This window comes from Coenobita brevimanus, chromosome 99, assembly GCF_032717465.1.
Source record: "Coenobita brevimanus isolate Jiangsu-jjx chromosome 99, ASM3271746v2, whole genome shotgun sequence".
Lineage (NCBI taxonomy): Eukaryota > Metazoa > Arthropoda > Malacostraca > Decapoda > Coenobitidae > Coenobita > Coenobita brevimanus.
Genome location: NC_137052.1, coordinates 15506072 through 15530199, shown reverse-complemented (window position 1 = coordinate 15530199; position 24128 = coordinate 15506072). Strand labels below are relative to the sequence as shown.

At 44.3% G+C, this 24128-nt stretch overlaps 1 protein-coding gene across 1 annotated transcript in view; it reads right to left on the bottom strand.

Moving 5' to 3' along the window:
- Positions 1-4860: 4860 nt before the first annotated feature.
- Positions 4861-24128, bottom strand: part of Mocs1 (Molybdenum cofactor synthesis 1) — a 266841-nt gene continuing 247573 nt past the window's right edge. The window contains exon 11 of the mRNA XM_080283926.1: positions 4861-6310. Within this exon, the coding sequence (XP_080140052.1) occupies positions 5184-6310 (1127 nt within the window). The 3' untranslated portion in view covers positions 4861-5183. The remainder of the gene's footprint in view (positions 6311-24128) is intronic.

Sequence of the window (24128 nt, the reverse complement as noted above, 5' to 3'; positions counted from 1 at the left end):
CTGCAGGAGTCGGCCTGTAGCCGCTCCTGCCTTCGTCAGACTGCCGGTAGCCGCTTCAAAGGCATTGCCCCTGAGTCGGCCTGTAACTGCTCCTCCCTCCGGCAGAAGGAGACGCCCTGCAGTCGCTGCTGCCTTCATCAGACGGCTGGTAGCCACTCCGAAGGTGTTGTACCCGAGTTGGCCTGTAGCCGCTCCTCCCTCCAACAGAAGGAGACGGCCTGTAGTCGCCCCCACCTTCGTCAGACGGCCGGTAGCCGCTCCAAAGGTGTTACCCCCGAGTCGTCCTGTAGCCGCTACCCACCCCTCCTGCAGGAGTCGGCTTGTAGCCGCTCCAACCTTCGTCAGACGGCCGGAAGCCGCTCCAAAGGTGTCCAGAGGCGTGCTGATTCCCCCTCCCCAGCCACGGCCAGTAGCCGAGCCTTGGCACCTCACAGTAGCACCCTTGGGAAGCCACGGCCAGTAGCCGGGCCCCATGGCCGAAGGCAGATGATAGCAGTCCTGTCGCCCCTGCATGAGACCAGGATCCTGACCCCCGATGCAGAGGACGCAGGAGATTCCCAGCGAGGCCCTAACACCTCCCCTGGCTTCTGCTTCCTACGCCTGGCCCTGGAGAAAACCCACCTGACGGACCCTGACTCGGGTCGGTACCACAGCCCCTCCCTGATGGCGCCACTTGGCTCTGGGGGCCGCTGTTCCCGGGTACTCCAGGGCCTTCCCAGGACACCCGGGCGGGACATCCCTATGCCCCAACAGCGGAAGACCTCCACCTCCGGACGAGACCTGAGCCAGAGATTTCCGGACCTGTTTGGCCCTAGTCCCGAGGGCCACACTCCAGTATCCAGCCCAGAAAGTACGGGCCCCTCAGCCACCTGCAGCCCTGGACGAGAGAAGATGCCCCTGAGAGTCGTCCCGTGCCCTCTCTGCACGCCCTCCCCTGGCGGTGCCCCAATCCCTGTGGAATAGTCGCCGGCATGTTCCCCAGCTGCCCCCCACCATATAGTGTGATATACCCTAAGTAGTGCAACAGTGATAAAGTGACATAGTGCACCCCAAATAGCAGGGAAAGTGTTCAAGAGAAGTTGAAATGGGAATGGACTATACTACGGGGCAGAGTAGTGTTAACGAGTGCAGCAACTAAGTGTCGGTAAATCAAACTCATATTGCGACGCCCTTATAACAAGTCTGTAAGACCCCCAAACCGAGGGATCTATATCAATGATATATCCAAATGCCCTTTGCTACCATAAAACAATATAGAAAAAGTGTTATTAATACCCTTCCCCTAGTATTACTATAAACATTACCAGACTCCCAGAGCTTTACACCCTCCTTTATTAAATCTCCTCTTGGCATTCCTCACGTACGTGAAACCCTAAGATCACATTATAGTAAATTACCAAAACCCCCTTGCTATCAGGGAATAACAAAGCAAACTCTCTAACATCTACTCCCACTTGAAATTACTATAAAATATTACCAGCCCCTCCGCGCGTCGCCACTCCCCCTCCCCCCCCCTTTGTGAGTCCCACCCCCAGCTTCTCCGCGTGCACGGTGACCCTGTGTTCACTACGCCTAGAGTGTTATCATCGATGCCTGTTGAACTAGTATCCTGAGAGGTACTATCTATCTAGTTAAGGATTGTGATTTCCCAAATACTGTGTTGTACAGTATTATCTGCTGCTGTCTTGTGTCTGTCTACTAAATACACGTGTAAGGTTATTGCCTGGAGTTTTCGTGTCCTGCCTCTCTTATTTGCACTAAGCCCCGGTCTCGAAAGAGGACCCTGCTTCACATTAGGTGTTCTAGGACCGAGAAGTCGAGCCTTAAACACCTAGCATTACAGTAACACTTACACAATAAGTTATGTCCAATGTACAAGGTCGAACACGTATCCTACCGCAAGAATGCCGATGTATCACAAACTCTTTAAGACAGACAATACAGGTATTTCATGACCAACTTGAGCCAGTTATCTGACGTCATGGAAAACTACCTATGCAAATGTACCAGACAGACACACCTATGCACTGGTCAGTATATAACTCCAGGGAAAGCAGCTGTAGGTCAGAGAGCCCTAGAGTACGATCGAGCAGGAGATAGGGTAGTTAGGTGGTTCACCATCATGCAACGCTACGTTACGCTGTCAAGTACACCTTCATATAACTTTGTATAATAAAACCCCGTAGCCCAAGAAGAGAATATAACTCACCTCACTCACAATAAAAGGATACACAGAGAGGGAAAGTGAGATAAGAGAGACAGCTACCTATTCACTCTACTCAACGACACACCATTTTACTAGCAGCGGCCCACACACCCCACTGGTGATTGAGGGGCGGCCATTACTTAACGATTCACTTACAATAAATCTCTCCATCTAATCAAACCCCTTGGCCAGGTATAATCAACAAGCATACTGTATAGTGAGGACATATATGTGTGTTGTGCATTTGTGACCCATGCAGTGGCTACCCCCCAGTGCTGTGACTTTGCCTGTGGCCCCTTGTGCATCAGTTACTGCTGTAGTGTTGTGACTTCCTTTGTGGCCCATCAGTGCTCCGTGCCCTATTGCTCTGACTACTGTACCCTAATTCTGTGAGATGGCTGAGGATTTGTGGAAGAACAAGCACTTCATCAAGATCTTGCAAGATGTTCTTCCAGGGTGACCATGGCAGGACTGTTCGACGGAATGGGCGCAAGATGACGGCCAAGCCATGCCATGGCAAACTTGACCAGGCCTGTCTGTGTTGGTCCAGACAAGTGTGGCAGTGGCGTGATTGAGCGTTCTGCTGAGCTGAAGGCTGCAGCCATCAAGTTCGCTGAGCAACTGGGGATCATGGATTTCAAGGCCTCGGAAGGTTGGCTGACTCAGTTGTATCTTCAACATGGGCTCTTTAACGAGTACTAATGGTGAAGCTTTGGATGCAGACACAGGAGTAGATGAATTCTGGACAAAGCTTAAAAACCTGATTGATGCTGAAGGCCTATGTGTCAATCAAGTTTAAAATGTTGATGAAACTGGTCTTTTCTTCAGGTCTGTCCCAAGTAATACCCTGGTTGACAAGAAGTCGATACTTGGTCGTGAGGTGAACAAACAGCAAGTGTCTCTGCTTTGTGTTGTGCCAAAGCAACAGATTCACATTATATGAAACCTGTTATAGCGGGACATGCAAAACAGCAATGTTGTCTCCTGGGGTTGACGGATAGTTTCCCAGTGATTTATTTCCACTCACTGAAGGCTTGGTTCACAGCCAAGATCTTCAAAGATTGGTTCTACGATCATGCTGTGAAGGAGATTATCAGTTGTCGAATGGAGTGGCTTGACCTTGCTTGCAACCAAGTAAAGGCACTGCTCCATCTTGACAGTGCTTCTGCTCATCCTTCTGGGAAAGAGCTGATTGGAGATGGAGGTCGTTTTAGGGTTGTGTTCTTGCCCCCTTATTCAACTTCCACCTTGCAACTGATGGAGTAGGGTATTATCGTGGCAATGAAGCAGCTGCACTAAAAAAGGTTTATGGAAGCCATGATGGTTGTGCTTAAGGACAAGGAGGGGGCAGCCCAAGGCAAGGACAGTTCGAGAGAAAGGATCTTGGTCAACCTCAAGCAGTTTTCTCATAAGTCTGTGATCTAAAATTGGGCCCAGGCTTGGAGGGAACTTTATGCTCTTACCCACGAGCACCATTGGAACAAGTTCCTCAAGGGTGAAGGGGCCATTACTGACACTACCAGACTTAAAGCTCAGGACTTTGCCTGGTAGACGGAAGCTGCAGGAGAACAGGTAACTGAGGACACCGTCCACGACTGACTGGAAGTGGATGAGGAAGACCCTGGGTGCCAGACCACGTCTGACCAGGAAACTGTGGAGTCCATGACTGCATGGGGCAATGAGGATGCAGGGAAGGAGGAAGAGGATAATGATGATGAAGTAGCTGATATCTCCAGACTTCAGCAAGTCCAGGATGTGATGGACGTCCTTTTCAACTACTGCGAACATTCCAATTGCCTGGCAATCTTTGCTGATGCTATGGTGACCTACCTGCGAGTGGGCCATGATAATGTTATCAAGCTGCAGTCAAGAAGGATCACCAAGCACCTCCATCACGTTTTTCTGTCCAGTAATACCTGGTACTCCATCACCCCAGCATTCTACCTCCTTGCAACAGCCTCTGTTGCTCCAGCATTCACCCTCCTTGCATTGGCCTCTGTCATCCCAGCCCTGTACCTCCTTACATTGACCATGGTTACCCCAGCCAGGCACCTTGGTCTCTGCTTCTTCACCTTGGCCAGCCACCTCTGCCACAGCATCATTTGTGTCACAACCAGACACATCTCCCAAGGCACCCCCATCTCAGCCTTCAGTCCCTTCAAGGGTGGTGTCTGCCAGAGTTCTCACCCCACTCAGAGGCATCTGTGGATCTCCACCTCACACTCCCTGCTAAACCTTCTCTGGCACCAACTAGAGCACCCTTAACTGAGATAGAGGCTGAGGTGGTTGAGCTAGAATAATGTTTGTGGGAGCCATTTGCCACTAGACCACATGGGATTAAGTGCACTGTACTACATACAGCACTACTCTACCCTCCATTGATGCCAAAACTAGTTTCATACAGTATGATTATGATTATATTATGTATTGTATTACTGTACTGTATGTACTGTATCAATAAAATAATGTATTTTTAAAATCTTTTACTCATGGTTAATACTGTATTGTAGGAAAGTTTTTACGATAGAGGGTTGTGACAGATAGCTCAGGGTAGTGACACATTATCCAGCTCAGTGCTGAATGGAAAGCTGATTGGGGGTATCAGCACAATATCAGGTGGGGGTTGACTGAATTACGCTGGATTATTGAGAGATTACTGTATTCATATACTGTACAATACAAACTCTGTAAGTGGTCCATTTATATACAAAATAATATGAAAAATAATCTAGTTTGCCCCTACACTTTGTGGTGTACTGATATAAACCAGGTGGTTCAACTGTCAGGTTATACAAATGTCCCTAAATTAGTTCCCTATCTCAAACAGGAGGATGACAGGCTGCAGGAGAAGTGTATTTTCAGCATGCAGTCCAATGCATTTCAGATGAGCCTGGGGCCACAATAACACAGGGAACACACACAATCATCTCATAAATGACCATAACAACACTAATCTTAGGAAACAACAATAATCATTTCATGCATTATCAATACGACAAAAATCTTGTTTACCCCCAGACTTGGAAATAAGGCAAATCCCTGATATACAGATATTGTGTGTGACAGCCTTACACATATCATACACCGTAAGGGCTGCCACTGTCACAGCCATAAGAGCTTCCATTTCCACTCCAGTCCGGTAATCAGTAACTGCTCGTGACTCTATAATAACCAAGTGACACTCTTTGCCATTTTCATCTCTCTCCTTCAGCTCAAATGAGATATTGACGTTGTTTAGTGACAGGGGATGGCACAGAGGAATTAGTTCCCATGTTCTTTTAGCTGCCATGATTCCAGCCACTCGAGCAACGCCAAGCACATCGCCTTTCTTCATTTTGTTCTCTTTCAGCAAACCAAAGGCAACTCCACCAAGAGAAACCTCAGCTCGTGCAACAGCCTTACGCAGACTCGTGTACTTTCCGCTGATGTCCACCATCTGTGCTTCTCCTGACTGGTTTACATGCGTTAAAGTAACAGGATCATTCTCACTGTTACCAAGTTCAGACATTACTCCATCATTCATATATCCACTACCTGATTTATACATTCCGCTATCATTCATACTTCCATCACTTGATTTATACATACTGCCACCATTAATAATATTTTTATCACCTGATTTACACATTTCAGTATCATTACCCATGCATCTTTCTCTATCATTAATCATATTTATAACACTAGATTCAAACATTACCCTATGATTCATATTTACACTGCCTGATTTACACATTCCTCTATCATTATCCATAATTCTATCTGGTAACTCACTCTGATTTTGTTTCACAAGCTTTGTTTTTTTACTGTGTTCACCAAACTGATGCCAAAAAATCCTGTTATAATCAGTAACCTTTTCAACCATGAATTCCTTGTCTTCTGAAGATTTGTGTTTTGTATCACGTGCTTGTGATACATGGTGGTCAGCATTGTTGCTTGCATCCTGAAGTTTTATAGACTTTAAGTTTGCTTCTGACACTGGAAATTCTGTTGCAGTGTCATCATCTGCACTTCCTGAAGTTGTATGAAGAGTACATGTTTGAAATTCTTGGGGTGGTTTATAGAAGAAGAGTAACTTATGCTCAGCTCTGACGGGAGGTCCCATATCTGAAATATGGAGTGATCAATAATTACACAAATGGTGGAAAATCAAGGACGAGTTTCTCATCAGCTTTTAAGGCTTTCTAGTACCTCTTACCCTGTGGTTTATCTTTAATTACCAGTACCTCTTACTTCATGGTTTGACTTTAATATTACATCTCAGTACAGTAATTCCTCATTTTATATCATGTATGTGCTCCTAAACATTACCATTTTTCTGAAAATTGCTTTATGTGAAAGTTAACTTCCCCAAAAAAGGTTGAGTACCCATTAAAAAAATTAAAAAGCAGAGCTGTAAATAATTACTGGTAATCTCTATCTATCTATCTATTGCCAGACGCCTCAATCCCGTTTGGGGTGGCCACAAACAAATCGCCTCCACATCGCCCTGTCCCCCGCCATTTCACTGCCCTGCTCCCAACTAACACCCCCCTCTCTCATATACCTCTCCACCCCATCCCTCCATCTCATCCTCGGCCTCCCCCTCCCTCTTCCCCCCTCCACCTCACTCACATACACTCTCTTCGTCAATCTCTCACCCTCCATCCTCTCCACATGGCCAAACCACCTCAATGTGTTCCTCATAACGCTTCCTATCACATCCACATCCACACCACAACGCTCCTGTATATCCTCATTCGTCAGCCTGTCTCTCTATGTGACTCCACAGGCTCCTCTTAAATAACTCATTTCCACTGCTCTCACTCTTGACTTGTGTCCTTCCAACAACATCCAAGCTTCACTTCCATATGTTAGAGTTGGTATCACAATATTGTCATGTAGCAACTTTTTCACTTCCATGCTCACTTCCCTGTTTCTTATCACTGCTTTCAAAGAACCTGCAACCTTTCTTCCCTGCTGTACCCTTTCAAGCACTTCACCTTCCAAACCTCCATCCTTACCCATCACACTACCCAAGTACTTAGACATACTCACATTTTCCAATTCTTCACCATCCAACCGCGCTGTACATTCACTGACTTCACCTCTCTCAAAGACCATCACTTAACTCTTCCCTACATTCACCTTTAGATTCCATTTCTTACACACTCTCAAACTCATCCACCAAGCCTTGCAGCTCCCCTTCGTCTTCACTCAACAACACAGTATCATCTGCAAACAACAGTACAGGGAGTTTCCAAACACTACCCTCTCTCACCAGGGCCACTCCAACATCCACTACCCAACCTTGTACCTCTTTTATTACCCCATCCATGTACAGATTGAACAACCATGGAGACATGACACATCCCTGTTTCAACCCAACCTTCAAAGAGAAAAATTCACTTAGTTCACCCTCCACACGCACTGCAGCCTTAGCACCATCATACATACTCTTCACAGCATTCTACAACTTCCCATCTACTCCATATATTCTTAATACTTTCCACTGGTAATCAATTATATATAATGCCGTGACAATGTGTCTGTATATTTTAATGGCAAAATCCATTACCAAATTAAAGAAATGTGATTTACTGTAATATAGGTAAATGCCAAAATATATAATAATAATAATAATCTATCTATCTATTGCCAGATGCCTCAATCCCGTTTGGGGTGGTCACAAACAAATTGCCTCCATGTCGCCCTGTCCCTCGCCATTTCACTGCCCTGCTCCCAACTCACACCCCCCTCTCTCATATACCTCTCCACCCCATCCCTCCATCTCATCCTCGGCCTCCCCCTCCCTCTTCCCCCCTCCACCCCGCTCACATACACTCTCTTGGTCAGTCTTTCACCTTCCATCCTCTCCACATGGCCAAACCACCACAGTGTATTCCTCCTAACGCTTCCTATCACATCCACATCCACACCACAATGCTCCTTTATATCCTCATTTGTCAGCCTGTCTCTCCATGTGACTCCACAGGCCTTTTGTTTCTCAAAAGTGCCAGTTCTTCCTTCTGGGAATTCACTAGCGCTTGACACACATACATTACTTTTACAGTTACAAGAATTGTGACATTTCTTGTATATAATACAAGCTACATCATATATACATGAAAGTGGCAATAATTAAACCCTATAATCATCCATCATAGTACCTCTCTCCAGGTCATAGCATTTTGAAAAAAGAAAGGCTTTCAGCTGTCTCTTAAAGGATTCATCAGCAGAGTTGTCTTATGGACAATGGCAATCTGTTATATAATCTAGGGGCTCTATATGCAAAAGAACGATCAGAGAAGGATGACTGGTGAATGGCTCCTGGCTCGTCAAGATGTAAGGAATCATCTCCACTGCGTAACATCACACCCGGGCGTGCCGATGGGAGTTTTAACAATTCAGCAAGATACCTCGGTTCACCAAACTTGAGAACCTTGAATGTAATAAGACACAGTTTAAATTCAATTCTAGCCTTTACTGGTAACCAATGCAACTCAATCAGAAACGGGGTAGTTGAGGTTCTCGGGGGGAGACCAAAGATAAGCCGTGCTGCCCTATTCAACACAGACTGAACTTTTGTTAGTACTGTATATTATTTGGAAGACCAACCCACAGTGAATTACAATAATCAACACGAGACAAGACCACTGCATGGACCAATGTTAAGAGGCACCGTCTATTCGGGAATTTTCTCACAGAGTACAGGTAAGCCCTCAATGGACGCGAGGGTTAGGTTCCCAGACCCTTCGCGTATGTGGTAAATTCGCGTATATGTTCTGCCCTTGTGTGCACATAATTATGCATGTCTATACGTATATTACATCTGAATAATACTGTTTATGCACTACATACACCTTATAAACTACCATAAAGTATTAAAAACAAAAATGTAACAAATTTAAAACTGAAACCTGACAAGCACAGGCGTAGGAGGAGACACTTCAGCAGTCTGGTGCACTAGCCCTCACTGCCTCCCGTATGCTACATTCTGCCTTTTTTATTGTATGAACAGTTGACTCATTCACCCCAAACATGCGGTTACAAGACAATTCACAAGCGTAGGTGGAGACACTTTAGCAGTCTGGTGCTCCCGTATGCTACGTTCTCCTTCTTTATTGTATGAACAGTTGACTCACCCCAAACATACGGTTCTGAGACAATTCACCATCAAGTCAATTCACTGTCAAAACATGGACAATTCCCCGTCATTCTATTAATATACTTATTATTGATTAATTAATACTTTAATAACTAATTTTCAGGGGGATTTTATAACTCATATAAGTAAAAAACTAGTGTACTGTACTTGCTAAATAAACTGGTATGTAAATAAATGACAGGGAATCGTCCTGACAGAGAATTGTCGCCGACATTCCTCCCTGAAGTTTGTCCAACACTTTAACTTTCTCTGTCAGCAACATCACTTTGCAAGTCAGTTTTGGTGTGTTACCACATGCATCACTAGCACTACACTTATGCCCCATGTTGACAGACAAGGCAAGCAATTACTGGAAGGCAGAAAAATAAGCCACAAATAACGATTTGCAAGTCATGAATGGTTCGACCGTTCGTCTCCCACACACACATACACACACACACATACATATATGTGTGCATACGGGCAGCAGGTAGGCATTTTTTATACTTTATTTATTTCTCTTGTATATTGAAATTACTTATTTGAATACTATAATTTTGTTTTAATTAATGTACGAAAAATTCGTGGATAACCGAAATCGCGTGAAAAAAGTTCGCGTGAATTAAGGGATAACCTGTACAGATTTCTGATATGCAAGTTACACCCTCTTACAACCTGATTAATATGTTCTTTGTAATTTAACTTAGAATTAAAATAAACACCCAGATTTCGAACAGAACTGACTGGATGCAGCTGTGACACGCCAATGTTCAAAGCCAGGACATTGTCAGTGTCATCACCCCTTCTGTTTCCTCTGATGATGATGATCTCAGTTTTACCATCATTCAGCTTAAGTCTCCTCTTAGCCATCCAAATCTTAATATCAGACATTAGAGATTCAAACTCTGTCTTAGTATCGTTGATATCTGACATCTTAACATAGAGCTGGGTGTCATCAGCGTAAAAATGATAGGACACATCATGAGCATCAAGTAGAGATGATAAACTGCTTGTGTAGATAGTAAATAGAATTGGACCCAAAATTGATCCTTGAGGGACTCCAAATAGAAGGGGAGCAGAATCAGAGCTAGTGTAATCAACAACCACTCTCTGCTATCTGTCCAACAGATACGACTTAAGGAGCAAAAGGGCACTATCACAAACGCCATAAAAATACAGATCATCCAACAATAGTTTATGATCTACTGTATCAAAAGCTGCAGACCGATCCAACAGAACTAGGAGAGAGGGCATCCCACTACAAGTGTTTGCCACCAAGTCACACTGAATCCTTGTTAGTGCAGTTTCAGTTGAATGGTATTTTCTGTATGCTGATTGAACAACAGGAACAACTCTGTTGTGTTCCAGTAGTGGTACGAGTTGATCGAGTATGGCCCGCTCAATAATCTTGGATAAAAAAAAGACAGGTTAGAGACGGGACGATAATTTGTCATGCTCTCGACATCAAGGTCAGGTTTCTTAATTAGGGGCCTAAGCAAAGCAAGTTTCTCAGACTGAACAAAATTACTTTCTAAGAAGCATCTATTTATTATGTTGCAGATAAAGTCTGCAGTGTGCTCATGCACATCAGGCAGTTGTGACATGTTACACGGATCGAGTGAGCAAAATGTTTTATTAAGTTCTCTGATGTAACATTTGACTTTGTTTACATCCAGCAGATGAAATGTTGAAAACAAATGATCCCCAGTGCACCGTGGCTGGAAGTCAACTGAGTATGTTTCACTAGGAGAACTGCTGTCTAAATCACTTCTTATGTGAGATATCTTACTTGTAAACTGATTATCAGCTTAATGATGAAAATGAAAATTTGTGATAAGTGAACATGTCTTAAACACGTAATGGCATGGATATACAGTGACCCCCCAATTATGCGCCTAATGTAACATTGTTTTGTTCTGTGGAAATGGAATTCACTCAAACAGTACCATAGAAACCCATGTTATAAAGCTAACTGGTAGGGTGAAATACAAAATTTTCCCAAAGTCCCCCTTTTGGCCCTCTTGAAAAATTTCCCCACCCCACCCCATATCATACCTAATAATTATTGCTGTAAACATATAACCTCCAGGAACATCACTGGACACAAAATAGGGTTAATTAGGGTGCACAAAGTGGTCAATAAGTGATCACTTACTATGACAGGGAATGAAGTGATGCGTGGGTGTTGGGGAGGAGTGTATTACTCTCAATAAATAAAATATTCTCATCGCCCACTGCTCCTTTTGCAGGAACTAGTAAAATGTTTCTATAAACATGCATGCAGACAGTGTTGGGGTGACACCAGACAGGCTGCCTCATTTGTTATGTAACTTACATGGCTAGTTGCCTGATTTTGGTTCAACCGTTATCCAACTATGCATCTCTCTCACTTCTAATAAATAATAAAATATTCTTAGCATCGGTAGTTCTTTGTGAGGAAAATGATAAAATGTTTACGTAAACATGCATGCAGAAGCTTAGTGTGAGGATGTGTTGAAACATCACCGTGTGGGACTTTGGACTGTTGGCGCTTGGCAGATAATGTTTTACTGGGATCCGATTTAGGGATTTTCCCGAACAAAGAAGATTCTTTCCTGTGTAACAAAAATCAGGGTAGGGTTTACCTCTCCATGTAAATGGTAAGTCACAAATGGAACCTACGTAATCGGGGGGGTCACTGTAATCTGGAGGTTCCACTGCTCGGTTATACACTCAATCCTCATAAATCGCGTGTTTATAAATCATGGATTCGTAAATCACGGCTAAGTGGCTGTCAGACTGCCGGTACCCTTAAATTGCTGTTAACCCCTTCTTTACCGAATTTCCGAAATGTGTACCCCCGTACTCAAAATGAAATGTCGGCAGCGGAACCGTATACGATCATGAGTACTAGGGTACTCACGATCATTATAGGGGCCTATTGGAATTCCTCTTCCTCGGTTTGGGTGCTTTGTGATCCCATGTGTGATGACATATGGCAATTTTGTCACTGATGCCACACTCCCCTGCCATATGCCCCTGCCATGGGGCATAGTTTTATGAAAATGACTCAGATATGTTGTATAGGTCATTTGCCCCTGGGGGTAGGGTTTTTTTTCAAGAATACTTCCCCAGCATCCCTGCTTGTCGTAAAAGGTTACTAAAAGGGGTGGCGAAGGGTTAGTGCCCCTCCCCGGAAAACAACTAACTAACAAGAAGCCTCGGACAAGGACTGACCAAACGATGACAACCCAGGACCGGACAAAGGACTTGGTAATGGCAACATGGAATGTATGAGGTGCGAATGATGAGGTGAAAGAGAGAGAGATTGTCCAGGTGCTTGAGGGTGCGAAAGTGGATGTATGTGGAATAACTGAAACAAAATGGAGACGAGAGAGTGTGAGAGAATGGGAGTATGGATGGGGTATATATGCAGGAGTAGGTGAGAATGAGAGGGCAAAACAAGGAGTATGTATAGTTGTGGGTAAAAGATGGAAGTATAGCATAAGACTATGGATCAGTTGGGTCAAGGATTGTGTGGGTAAGGTTGAAAGTTGGAATACAAATGTGGGCGATTGTGTGTGTGTATGCGCCATCAAGAGATCGTGCTAGTAGAGTGAGAGAAGAGTTCTGGACAATTGTAGAAGTATGCATGGTAAAGTTTGGATGGAATGAGAGTGTTTTTGATCGGTGATATGAATGGTAATGTAGGGAATGTGAAGGTGGATGGAATAGTTGGTAAGTGGGGTGTGCCTGCTGAGATAGATGGGAATGGCAGTGCGTTGGTGGACATTTGTGCCGGGAGGGGGTTGTAATAGCCAATACCCTCTTCAGGCATAAAATGATCCACAGGTATACATGGCGAGTGATGAGAAGGGTGGGTGGTGAACTGAATGAAAGGAAGGCAATGATTGATTATGTGTGTGTGGATGAAAGGATGTGACGATGTGTAATGGATGCAAGAGCTTACAGAGGTTGGGGGAGTGGACTTTCTGACCACTACTTGGTGGTGGCCAGAATCAAGATCCAAATACGATGGAGAAATAGAAGGGAAGGACGGGAAGAAGGAGCATTGGCAAGGAGAGTGGAAAGGTTACAAGAAGATGAGAAAAAGGCAGAGTATAAGAGAGAAGTGGAGGAACGATTGGGCAAATATGAATTGAAGCAGATGGGGGACGTGGAAGGCGTGTTCAGGATATTTACAGAAGAAATATATGCAGCACGTGATGTGGTGTATGGGAAGAAGAGAAGACAGAGGGGGGTGCAAGGAACAGCGTGGTGGACTGAAGAGGTGAGACAGGCTGTGGCACAAAAGAAGAAAGCATACAATGAATGGATGAGAAATAGGGGCGTGGAAGAAGTTGAGAGGCGGAAGAGAGAGTTATAAGTAGAAAGAAAGAGAGAGGTGAAAAGATTAGTAAGAGAGAGTAACAAGAGAGTGGATGAGGAATTTGGAAGGAATTTGAGTGTAAAGTGGAGGGACTGTAAGAAAATGTTCTGGAAAGAGGTGAAGAGAGTAAGAAAAGGTGGAAGTGAGGTTAGCAGGGGAGTGAAAGATAAAAATGGTAGATTACTAGTAAAGAAGGGAGAAAAAGTGAGCAGATGGAGAGAACACTTTAAGGAATTGTTGAACACAGAGGATGGAAATAATGCAAGTATAAGTGGCTGGGGAATGACTGGGAGAAGGAGGGAGGTGAGAAGATAGGAAGAAATCAGTAGGATAGAAGTTGTGGAAGCAATAAAGAAAGTTAAATTGGGGAAAGCCCCAGGAATTGATGGAGTGTGTGGTGAAATACTGAAGCATGGGGGAGAGATAGTAGTAGAATGGATGTGGAAGATGTGCAGATTGGCCTGGGAGGAAGGTAGAGTCCCGGAAGATTGGAAGTCAGGCGTGGACCTTGCAAGAGGGGAACAAGTCAAGAGTGAGAGCAGTGGAAATGAGTTACTTGAGAGGAGCATGTGGAGTGACGTGGAGGGACAGGTTGACGAATGAAGAAGTGAAGGAACGTTGTGGGGTAGATGTGGATGTGGTTGAAAAGATTAAGAGAAATACACTGAGGTGGTTTGGACATGTGGAGAGAATGGAGAATGAAAGACTGACTAAGAGGGTGTATGTAGGTGAGGTGGAGGGAGGGAGAGGGAGGGGTAGACCGAGGATGAGGTGGAGGGATGGAGTTGAGAGGTATATGAGGGAGGGGGGGGTGAGTTGGGGGGAGGGGAGTCAAATGGTGGGTGACAGAGTGACTTGGAGGCGTTTTGTCTGCGGCCACCCTTTGCGGGATTAGGGCGTCGGGCTATAGATAGATAGATAGACAAAGGAAAAGGGGAAAAAGAAGTGTGTGGTAATCATAAGGGTATTTGTCTTCTTAGTATAATAGGAAAAGTGTATGGTAGAATACTTATTGACAGAGTTAGAGAAAGAACAGAGGAATCAGTTGGAGAAGAACAGGGAGGCTTTAGGAAGGGAAGAGGTTGTGTAGATCAGATATTCATTCTTAGATCTTCAGTGGAAAAGTTTCTAGAGAAGGGAAAGAAGTTGTATGTGGCTCTCATGGATTTGGAGAAAGCATATGACAGGGTGGATAGACAAGGATTGTGGAAAGTATTAAGAATATACGGAGTAGATGGGAAGTTGTTGAATGCTGTGAAGAGTATGTATGATGGTGCTAATGCTGCAGTGCGTGTGGATGGTGAACTGAGTGAATTTTTCTCTTTGAAGGTTGGGTTGAAACAGGGATGTGTCATGTCTCCATGGTTGTTCAATCTGTACATGGATGGGGTAACAAAGGAGGTACAAGGTTGGGTAGTGGATGTTGGAGTGGCCCTGGTGAGAGAGGGTAGTGTTTGGAAACTCCCTGTACTCTTGCTTGCAGATGATACTGTGTTGTTGAGTGAAGACGAAGGGGAGCTGCAAGGCTTGGTGGATGAGTTTGGGAGAGTGTGTAAGAAACGGAACCTAAAGGTGAATGTAGGGAAGAGTAAAGTGATGGTTTTTGAGAGAGGTGAAGTCAGTGAATATACAGCGAGGTTGGATGATGAGGAATTGGAAAATGTGAGTACGTTTAACCCCTTAACCGCGGGGCGTCACTTTCGTGACGCTTGGGAGAAAGGGATCATACCGCGAGGCGTCGCTTTTGTGATTCTGTGTTATTTTGAATTCACCCGGGCTTCCAAGTGGGGGCTTGTATCATCTATCAGTACTGCCAATGTCCAACACTAGTCAGCACTCCTAATCTCATCTGTATTCCCATCCATTGTTGACAATTTAGCCATTTCTCCCCATTCTTGACTCCCCTCCCTACCCCCCCTCCATTACACTATCCTCTCGCCTGCCCGGCCGTGCTACGCTAAGTAAATCTTCCCTGGAATTTTTCACTGATTTCATCCATTGAAATAAGTCCTATGCCCTATTCTTATACCAAATAATACAAACAAGAAAGAAATAAGGTAAGTGAGAGTGCCATACACCTGGAATTGGCTAATTATCACCTGACAACACGTCACGTGCACTCGTTCGCTAATTTTCGCTGTTTTTTTCCCCTTGAAATATGCCATATAATCTATTTTCGTAATAAATATACATATAAGGAGGGAAGGGAGAAGCCTAAGTGATATTTACATTCACCTGGAACTACCTAATTTATAATGTATTGTCAAGATTTCCTGCCAATCATTTCAGTGAAATACATAGCTGTTTCAAGAGCTACGTTGGTAGTACTGAATAACCCCCAAGTAGGCCTCAACCCAGGCCGGCCCTCCTTTATCAGTTCTCTCTCATCTTTCGAAGAGGAGGTACGGCTCATCCTCTTGCTGACTTCAGGGCCTTTTTTCACCCCCATGCAAAGGGCCCTGTGACCTTTACCCCCTACTAAACCTCATGTGGAAAGAGGTAAAGGGCTGACAATTGATAAAAGAGTGACTACGATCTTTCTATTGAGTAAAACAGTGCAAGTGGAATTGTAAATAATGTGTAAACAGCAAGTGAAAGTAATGAATGTAAATATACGTGAACAATGGAAAATAGTTTTATAAGTTACTTCAAGTGACAGTGCATAACACAGTGTAAATAAAATAGAAATGTAAATAACGTAAATAAAATAGAGAACGTAAACAGAAATGTAAATGAGTAGTATTATAAGAATACGAGTATATACCCTAGGAGTAATGAAAGTGAAAGTTTCACTATAGCATGTCTGAATACTATGAGTTGTGAGAGTGAAGATGAAAGTGACATTCACTCTCAATGCTAGTATACAGGACGAGAAAGTGAATGCTACGTATTTTACTGAAAGAAATTGAATCCCTACAGTGACAATAAACTAATACTACTGAAGGAAACTTATGGATAAAGACTGTAGATATATATAAGTGTTATATAGTAATAGAAATATAAAGTGTGAGGGGTTTTATGAATAATAAATGACAGAGTACCAAGAGCGAACTAGCGCAAGTGCGGCGGTCAGACGCGCTCATAATTTTCATTGCTTTCACAGCGTTTTTTTTTTTGGAGTATGGATCCCAAACTATTTGAAAATCATAGAGTAGTGTTTATAGTGTTAATATCTGGCTGTGGTAATCATATTACGGGTTGTCGGGAAGTGTAAAGTGGAGACTTCGTTACCCAACTTCAGAGGTCTCCATAAGTCCTACGGTAACTGACGAAGGCTCAACAAACATTCCAGGAGAAAGCTGAAGGTATGTGCCATAAGCATATATAATTTTAATATTCTAGGACTAATAACTGATTTTTGGCAAATATTTTTTGAGAGTCTGTCGGAGCCCGAATAACCCCGCGGCACACGCAAAACATCGGTAAACATGCCTGCGGTGTAGGGGTTAAGTACTTGGGTAGTGTGATGAGTAAGGATGGAGGTTTGGAGGGTGAATTGCTTGAAAGGGTACAGTAGGGAAGAAAGATTGCTAGTTCTTTGAAAGCAGTGATAAGAAACAGGGAAGTGAGCATGGAAATGAAAAAGTTACTACATGACAGTATTGTGATACCAACTCTGATGTATGGAAGTGAGGCTTGGACGTTGTTGGAAGGACACAAGTCAAGAGTGAGAGCAGTGGAAATGAGTTATTTAAGAGGGGCCTGTGGAGTCACATGGAGAGACAGGCTGACGAATGAGGATATAAAGAAACGTTGTGGTGTGGATGTGGATGTGATAGGAAGCGTTATGAGGAATACACTGAGGTGGTTTGGCCATGTGGAGAGGATGGAGGGTGAAAGACTGACGAAGAGAGTGTATGTGAGTGAGGTGGAGGGGGAAAGAGGGAGGGGGAGGCTGAGGATGAGATGGAGGGATGGGGTGGAGAGGTATATGAGAGAGGGGGGAGTGAGTTGGGAGCAGGGCAGTGAAATGGCGGGGAACAGGGCGACGTGGAGGCGATTTGTTTGTGGCCACCCCAAACGAGATTGAGGCATCTGGCAATAGATAGATAGATAGACAGAGGTCATTGTACCCAATATATTTTGAATTTGGTATATATAATGCCCAATAACACGTGATATAATAAAGTCAGATAATGCTTCTTGGTAAGGGGACTGTTGCTACCTTAGCAACAGTGGTGGCACTGCGGGAAAGTGTGTGAAAGCATTTCAAGCAGCCGAATGTGTCAGTGCTTTTGGATTTACCTCTGTGCCATGGCGTCCTACGACAATGAATCTGACTTGGACAGTGACTTAGAAGTGTCTGATGATAACGAAACACAATGAGACATAACTGTGAGCGACTCTGATGAGGAGTACATGCCCGTGAATGACGGTAAAGTGAGCGATAATAGTGGGGAAAGTGATACTGATTCTGGTATCAGTTTGGCCTTGAAGGGCATCACCCCACCCCCACCTACTTTTGACCTGCCTGTCTCCTACCTCATTCTTCATGGATATTCTTCATACTTACAAGGTAAATAATACAATCATCATTCTCCTCCCTATTCATTGATTTATATCTATACCTACTATATTTATCTGTATATTGTATGTTTACTAAATCAGTTAGAATGGAGAATGAAAGACTGACTAAGAGGGTGTATGTAGGTGAGGTGGAGGGAGGGAGAGGGAGGGGTAGACCGAGGATGAGGTGGAGGGATGGAGTTGAGAGGTATATGAGGGAGGGGGGGGGGTGAGTTGGGGGGAGGGTAGTCGAATGGTGGGTGACAGAGTGACTTAGAGGAGTTTTGTCTGCGGCCACCCTTTGCGGGATTAGGGCGTCAGGCTATAGATAGATAAATATATAGACATTATTTTAACATATCATAAACATATCTCGTGGTCAATATCTACTTACCAATACAAAAAAAAATAATATAAAGCAAATAGAAACGATGTAATGATAAAATAAATACTACCCCACGAAAGAACCATGCCTGTGGGAAATTCGGTTTGGCAGGGGGGGTAGCTGAGCAGGGGAGGGGGGGGGATGCGATAATGAAGGGGTTAAGTCATGAAAATCGCGGACCTAGGCACCGAAGTTTTTTTTTTTTTTTTTGTGAGGAAGAAGGAACCAAAGGCTATGAGCCCACAATAACAGTTCCTTCCAAGAGAAAAACAAAATATAACAGAGTCAAATTCAAGATCCGATAATTTTGAGATGCCTGGACACACTGCATTTGAAAGACTGGAGATCATAGGCATCAGGAAATACAGACAGAGGGAGACAGATCCAGAGTTGACCTGTCGCATAAATGAAGGACTGGGAGTAACGGTTAACTCTTGCATTAGAGAGATGGACAGAATAGGGATGAGAGTTTGCTGCTTGATGGGTGCTATGCACACGTCGTAGAGGTGAAGGAATGCATGTAGACAGTTCAGAGGAGCAGTGACCATTCAAGTAGCAACAGAAAAGAGATAAAGATGCAACAGTGCAGCGAAGACACAGAGGTTGAAGGGAGTCAGTAAGAGGAGGAGAGTTAATGAGACGAAAAGCCTTTGACTCCAACCTATTGAGAAGAGCTGTATGTGGGGAGCCTCCCGGTGACGACTCGAGGTGCCTGGAACCACTGTCTGACTCTTCTTCTTCATTTCTGCAACATTCGCGGCCTTTCATCTAACTTTCGCTCTGTTGAGCACCACCTCTCCTCCTCTAAACCTCACCTTCTTTTTCTAACGGAGACTCAGCTGTCTGAGGCAACTGACAGCAAACCCTTTTCTGTATCCTCCTACTTTCTCTATACTCATTTCAAAGCCAAAGGTGGCTGTTGTGTATACATACGCAACGACTTATCTTGCTCTCGTGTTCCTGAACTTGATTCTTCTGAATTCTCCACTCTCTGGCTTCGGCTTTCCTGTCATTCTCAGACTAAATATATCTGTGCTGTTTACTTATCCCCTAATTCTACTGACTATCAAAAATTCTTCGACTATCTTACTTCTACGATGGAACACATTCTGTCCATTTCTCCTTTCTCTGAAATCTCCATTCTTGGAGATTTCAATGTTCACCACCACCTTTGGCTCTCCTCTCCTTTCACGGATCCACCTGGTGAACAAGCCTACATCTTTTCTATCCTTAATGACCTAGAGCAGCTTGTACAGCACCCTACCCGTATCCCTGACCGCCTTGGAGAGAGCTCCAACATACTTGACCTCTTCCTCACAACTAATCCTTCTGCTTACTCTGTTAATCTTTTCTCTCCGTTGGGCTCCTCCGATCACAACCTTATTACCTTAACCTGTCCTATCGCTCCAGTACGGCCTGCGGACCCTCCAGGGAAACGTCGTCTCTGGCATTTTGGAGCCGCGGACTGGGAGGCCCTCAGGCAGTACTTCTTTGATTTTCCCTGGAATGATTATTGCTTCAATGGCCGTGAGCCATCTGAGTGTGCCTTGCGCATTACGGAGGTTATTCTCTCGGGCATGGAAGCATACATTCCTTTCTCATATCTTTTGACTAACGCAAGAAAGCCTTGGTTTAATCATGCTTGTTCTAATGCAGTCCGCAACAAGGAGAAGGCCTACAAAAGGTACCGGAGCCAACCCACCCCTGAATCACAATCTTTACGTTTCTGCCCGGAATCGTGCTAAGTCTGTTCTTCGCTCTACTAAAAATAATTTCATCCATACTAAATGCTCTCAACTCTCCAACTCGAATTCTTCCCGCTCCTTCTGGCACCTTGCCAAAAATCTTTCTAACAACTTTACCTCATCATCCTTCCCTCCTCTTTTCTACTCTGATGGTTCTGTAGCTATTTCTTCTACTGATAAAGCAGATCTCTTCGCACAGACTTTCTCCTCCAATTCCACCTTAGACGATTCCGGTGCTGTTCCTCCATCACTTCCCCCCTCTGACTTCCTCATGGCTGACATTAAAATTTCTTCAGTTGATGTATTTTCTGCCATTACTGGCCTCAGTACTAACAAGGCATATGGGCCTGATGGGGTCCCTCCTGTTGTTCTCAAAAACTGTGCTTCTGTGCTTACACCCTGCCTAGGCAAACTATTTCGCCTTTGTCTGTCAACTTGTACCTTCCATTCTTGCTGGAAGTTTGCTCTCATTCAGCCAGTCCCAAAGAAGGGTGACCACTCCCAACCCTCCAACTATCGTCCAATTGCTTTAACGTCCTGTATTTCAAAAGTTTTCGAGTCAATTCTTAATAGAAAAATTTTAAGGCATCTTTCCTATCACAACCTTCTTTCCGATCGTCAGTATGGGTTCCGTCAGGGACGCTCCACTGGCGATCTTCTCACCTACCTTTCAGACTCCTGGTCATCCTCCTTTCGGGACTTTGGCGAAAGCTTTGCCATTGCACTTGACATCTCAAAGGCTTTCGATCGAGTCTGGCATAAATCTTTAATTTCCAAACTGCCCTCCTACGGTTTCTATCCTTCTATCTGTGCCTTCATCGCTAGCTTCCTTTCTGGTCGTTCTATAGCTGCTGTCGTAGACGGCCATCGTTCTTCTCCTAGATCTATCAACAGTGGTGTTCCTCAGGGCTCTGTCCTATCACCAACTCTCTTCCTTTTATTCATCAATGATCTTCTAAGCTGTACATCTAACCCTATCCACTCATACGCTGATGACTCCACCCTTCACCTTTCCATTCGGTTCCCGCAACGCCCATCTCAACAGTTACTTCAAGAAACAAGGGATGAGGCGATGGCACACCTAATGTCTGACTTGGCTCATATCTCTGACTGGGGTAAAAATAATATGGTTGTCTTTAATGCATCTAAGACTCAGTTCTTACACCTATCAACCCGACAAAATCTTCCACAGGTATACCCACTAATGTTTAATAATATTCCGATTAATCCTGCATCATCCTTGAACATGCTTGGGGTTTCATTTACTCGGGACTTATCTTGGAAAGATCATATTACATCTCTTGTAAAATCTGCTTCCAAGAGATTGGGTGTGCTAAGCCGACTCCGCTCTTTCTTTAACCCTGCACAATTGTTGACTCTATACAGGGGTTTTATCCGCCCCTGTGTGGAGTACAACTCTCATGTGTGGGGAGGCTCCCCACAAACAGCTCTTCTCAATAGGGTGGAGTCAAAGGCTTTTCGTCTCATTAACTCTCCTCCTCTTACTGACTCCCTTCAACCTCTGTCTCTTCGCGGCACTGTTGCATCTTTATCTCTTTTCTATCGCTACTTTAATGGTCACTGCTCCTCTGAACTGTCTGCTTGCATTCCTCCACCTCTACGACGGGCGCGTAGCACCCGTCTGGCAGCAAACTCTCATCCCTTTTCTGTCCAACTCTCTAATGCAAGAGTTAACCGTTACTCCCAGTCTTTCATTTATGCAACAGGTCAGCTCTGGAACTGTCTCCCTCTGTCTGTATTTCCTTCTGCCTATGATCTCCAGTCTTTCAAACGTAGTGTGTCCAGGCATCTCAAAATGATCGGATCTTGAATTTGGCTCTCTATTGTATTTTGTTTTTCTCTTGGAGGGAACTGTTACTGCGGGCTCATGGCCTTTGGTTCCTTCTTCCTCGCAAAAAAAAAAAAAAAAAAAAAAAAAAAAAAAAAACATGAGAGTTGAATTCCACACAGGGGCGGATAAAACCCCTGTAAAGAGTCAACAATTGTGCAGGGGTAAAGAAAGAACGGAGTCGGCTTAGCACACCTAACCTCTTGGAAGCAGATTTTACAAGAGATGTAATATGATCTTTCCAAGATAAGTCTCGAGTAAATGAAACCCCAATCATGTTCAAGGATGATGCAGGATTAAGCTGAATATTATTAAACATTAGTGGGTATACCTGTGGAAGATTTTGTCGGGTTGATAGGTGTAAGAACTGAGTCTTAGATGCATTAAAAACAACTGGATTTTTTTTTGCCCCAGTCAGAGATACGAGCCAAGTCAGACATTAGGTGTGCCATAGCCTCATCCCTTGTTTCTTGAAGTAACTGCTGAGATGTGCGTTGCGGGAACCGAATGGAAAGGTGAAGGGTGGAGTCATCAGCGTATGAGTGGATAGGGTTAGATGTACAGCTTAGAAGGTTATTGATGAATAAAAGGAAGAGAGTTGGTGATAGGACAGAGCACTGAGGAACACCACTGTTGAAAGATCTAGGAGAAGAACGATGGCCGTCTACAACAGCGGCTATAGAACGACCAGAAAGGAAGCTAGCGATGAAGGCACAGATAGAAAGATAGAAACTGTAAGAGGGCAGTTTGGAAATTAAAGATTTACGCCAAACTAGATTGAAAGCCTTTGAGATGTCAAGTGCAATGGCAAAGCTTTCGCCAAAATCACGAAAGGAGAATGACCAGGAGTCTGAAAGGTAGGTGAGAAGATCGCCAGTGGGGCGTCCCTGACGGAACCTGTACTGACGATCAGAAAGAAGGTTGTGATAGGAAAGATGCCTTAAAATTTTTCTATTGAGAATTGACTCGAAAACTTTTGAAATACAGGATGTTAAAGCAATTGGACGATAGTGGTCACCCATCTTTGGGACTGGCTGAATCAGGGCAAACTTCCAGCAAGAAGGAAAGGTACAAGTTGACAGACAAAGGCGAAAGAGTTTGCCTAGGCAGGGTGAAAGCAGAGAAGCACAGTTCTTGAGAACAACAGGAGAGACCCCATCAGGCCCATATGCCTTGTTAGTATTGAGGCCAGTGATGGCAGAAAATACATCAGCTGAAGAAATTTTAATGTCAGTCATGAGGAAGTCAGAGGGGGGAAGTGATGGAGGAATAGCACTGGAATCGTCTAAGGTGGAATTGGAGGAGAAAGTCTGTGCGAAGAGATCTGCTTTATCAGGAGAAGAAATAGCTACACGGCCAACAGAGTAGAAAAGAGGAGGGAAGGATGATGAGGTAAAGTTGTTAGAAAGGTTTTTGGCAAGGGTGCAAGAAGGAGCAGGAAGAATTCGAGTTGGAGAGTTGAGAGCATTTAGTACGGATGAAATTATTTTTGGCAGAGCAAAGAACAGACTCAACACGATTCCAGGCAGAAACGTAAATATGATGTGATTCAGAGGTGGGTTGGCTCTGGTACCTTTTATAGGCCCTCTCCTTGTTGCGGACAGCATTAGAACAAGCGTGATTAAACCAAAGCTTTCTTGCGTAAGACAAACGATACGAGAAAAGAATGTATCCTTCCATGCCCGTGAGAATAACCTCCGTAATGCGCAAAGCACATCCAGATGGCTCCCAGCCATGGAAGCATTAATGATTCCGGGGAAAATCAAAGAAGTACTGCCTGAGGGCCTCCCAATCTGCGCCTCCAAAATGCTACAGACGACGTTTCCCTGGAGGGTCCACAGGCCGCACTGGAGTGATAGGACAGGTTAAGGTGATAAGGTTGTGATCGGAGGAGCCCAACGGAGAGAAAAGATTAACAGTGTAAGCAGAAGGATTAGTTGTAAGG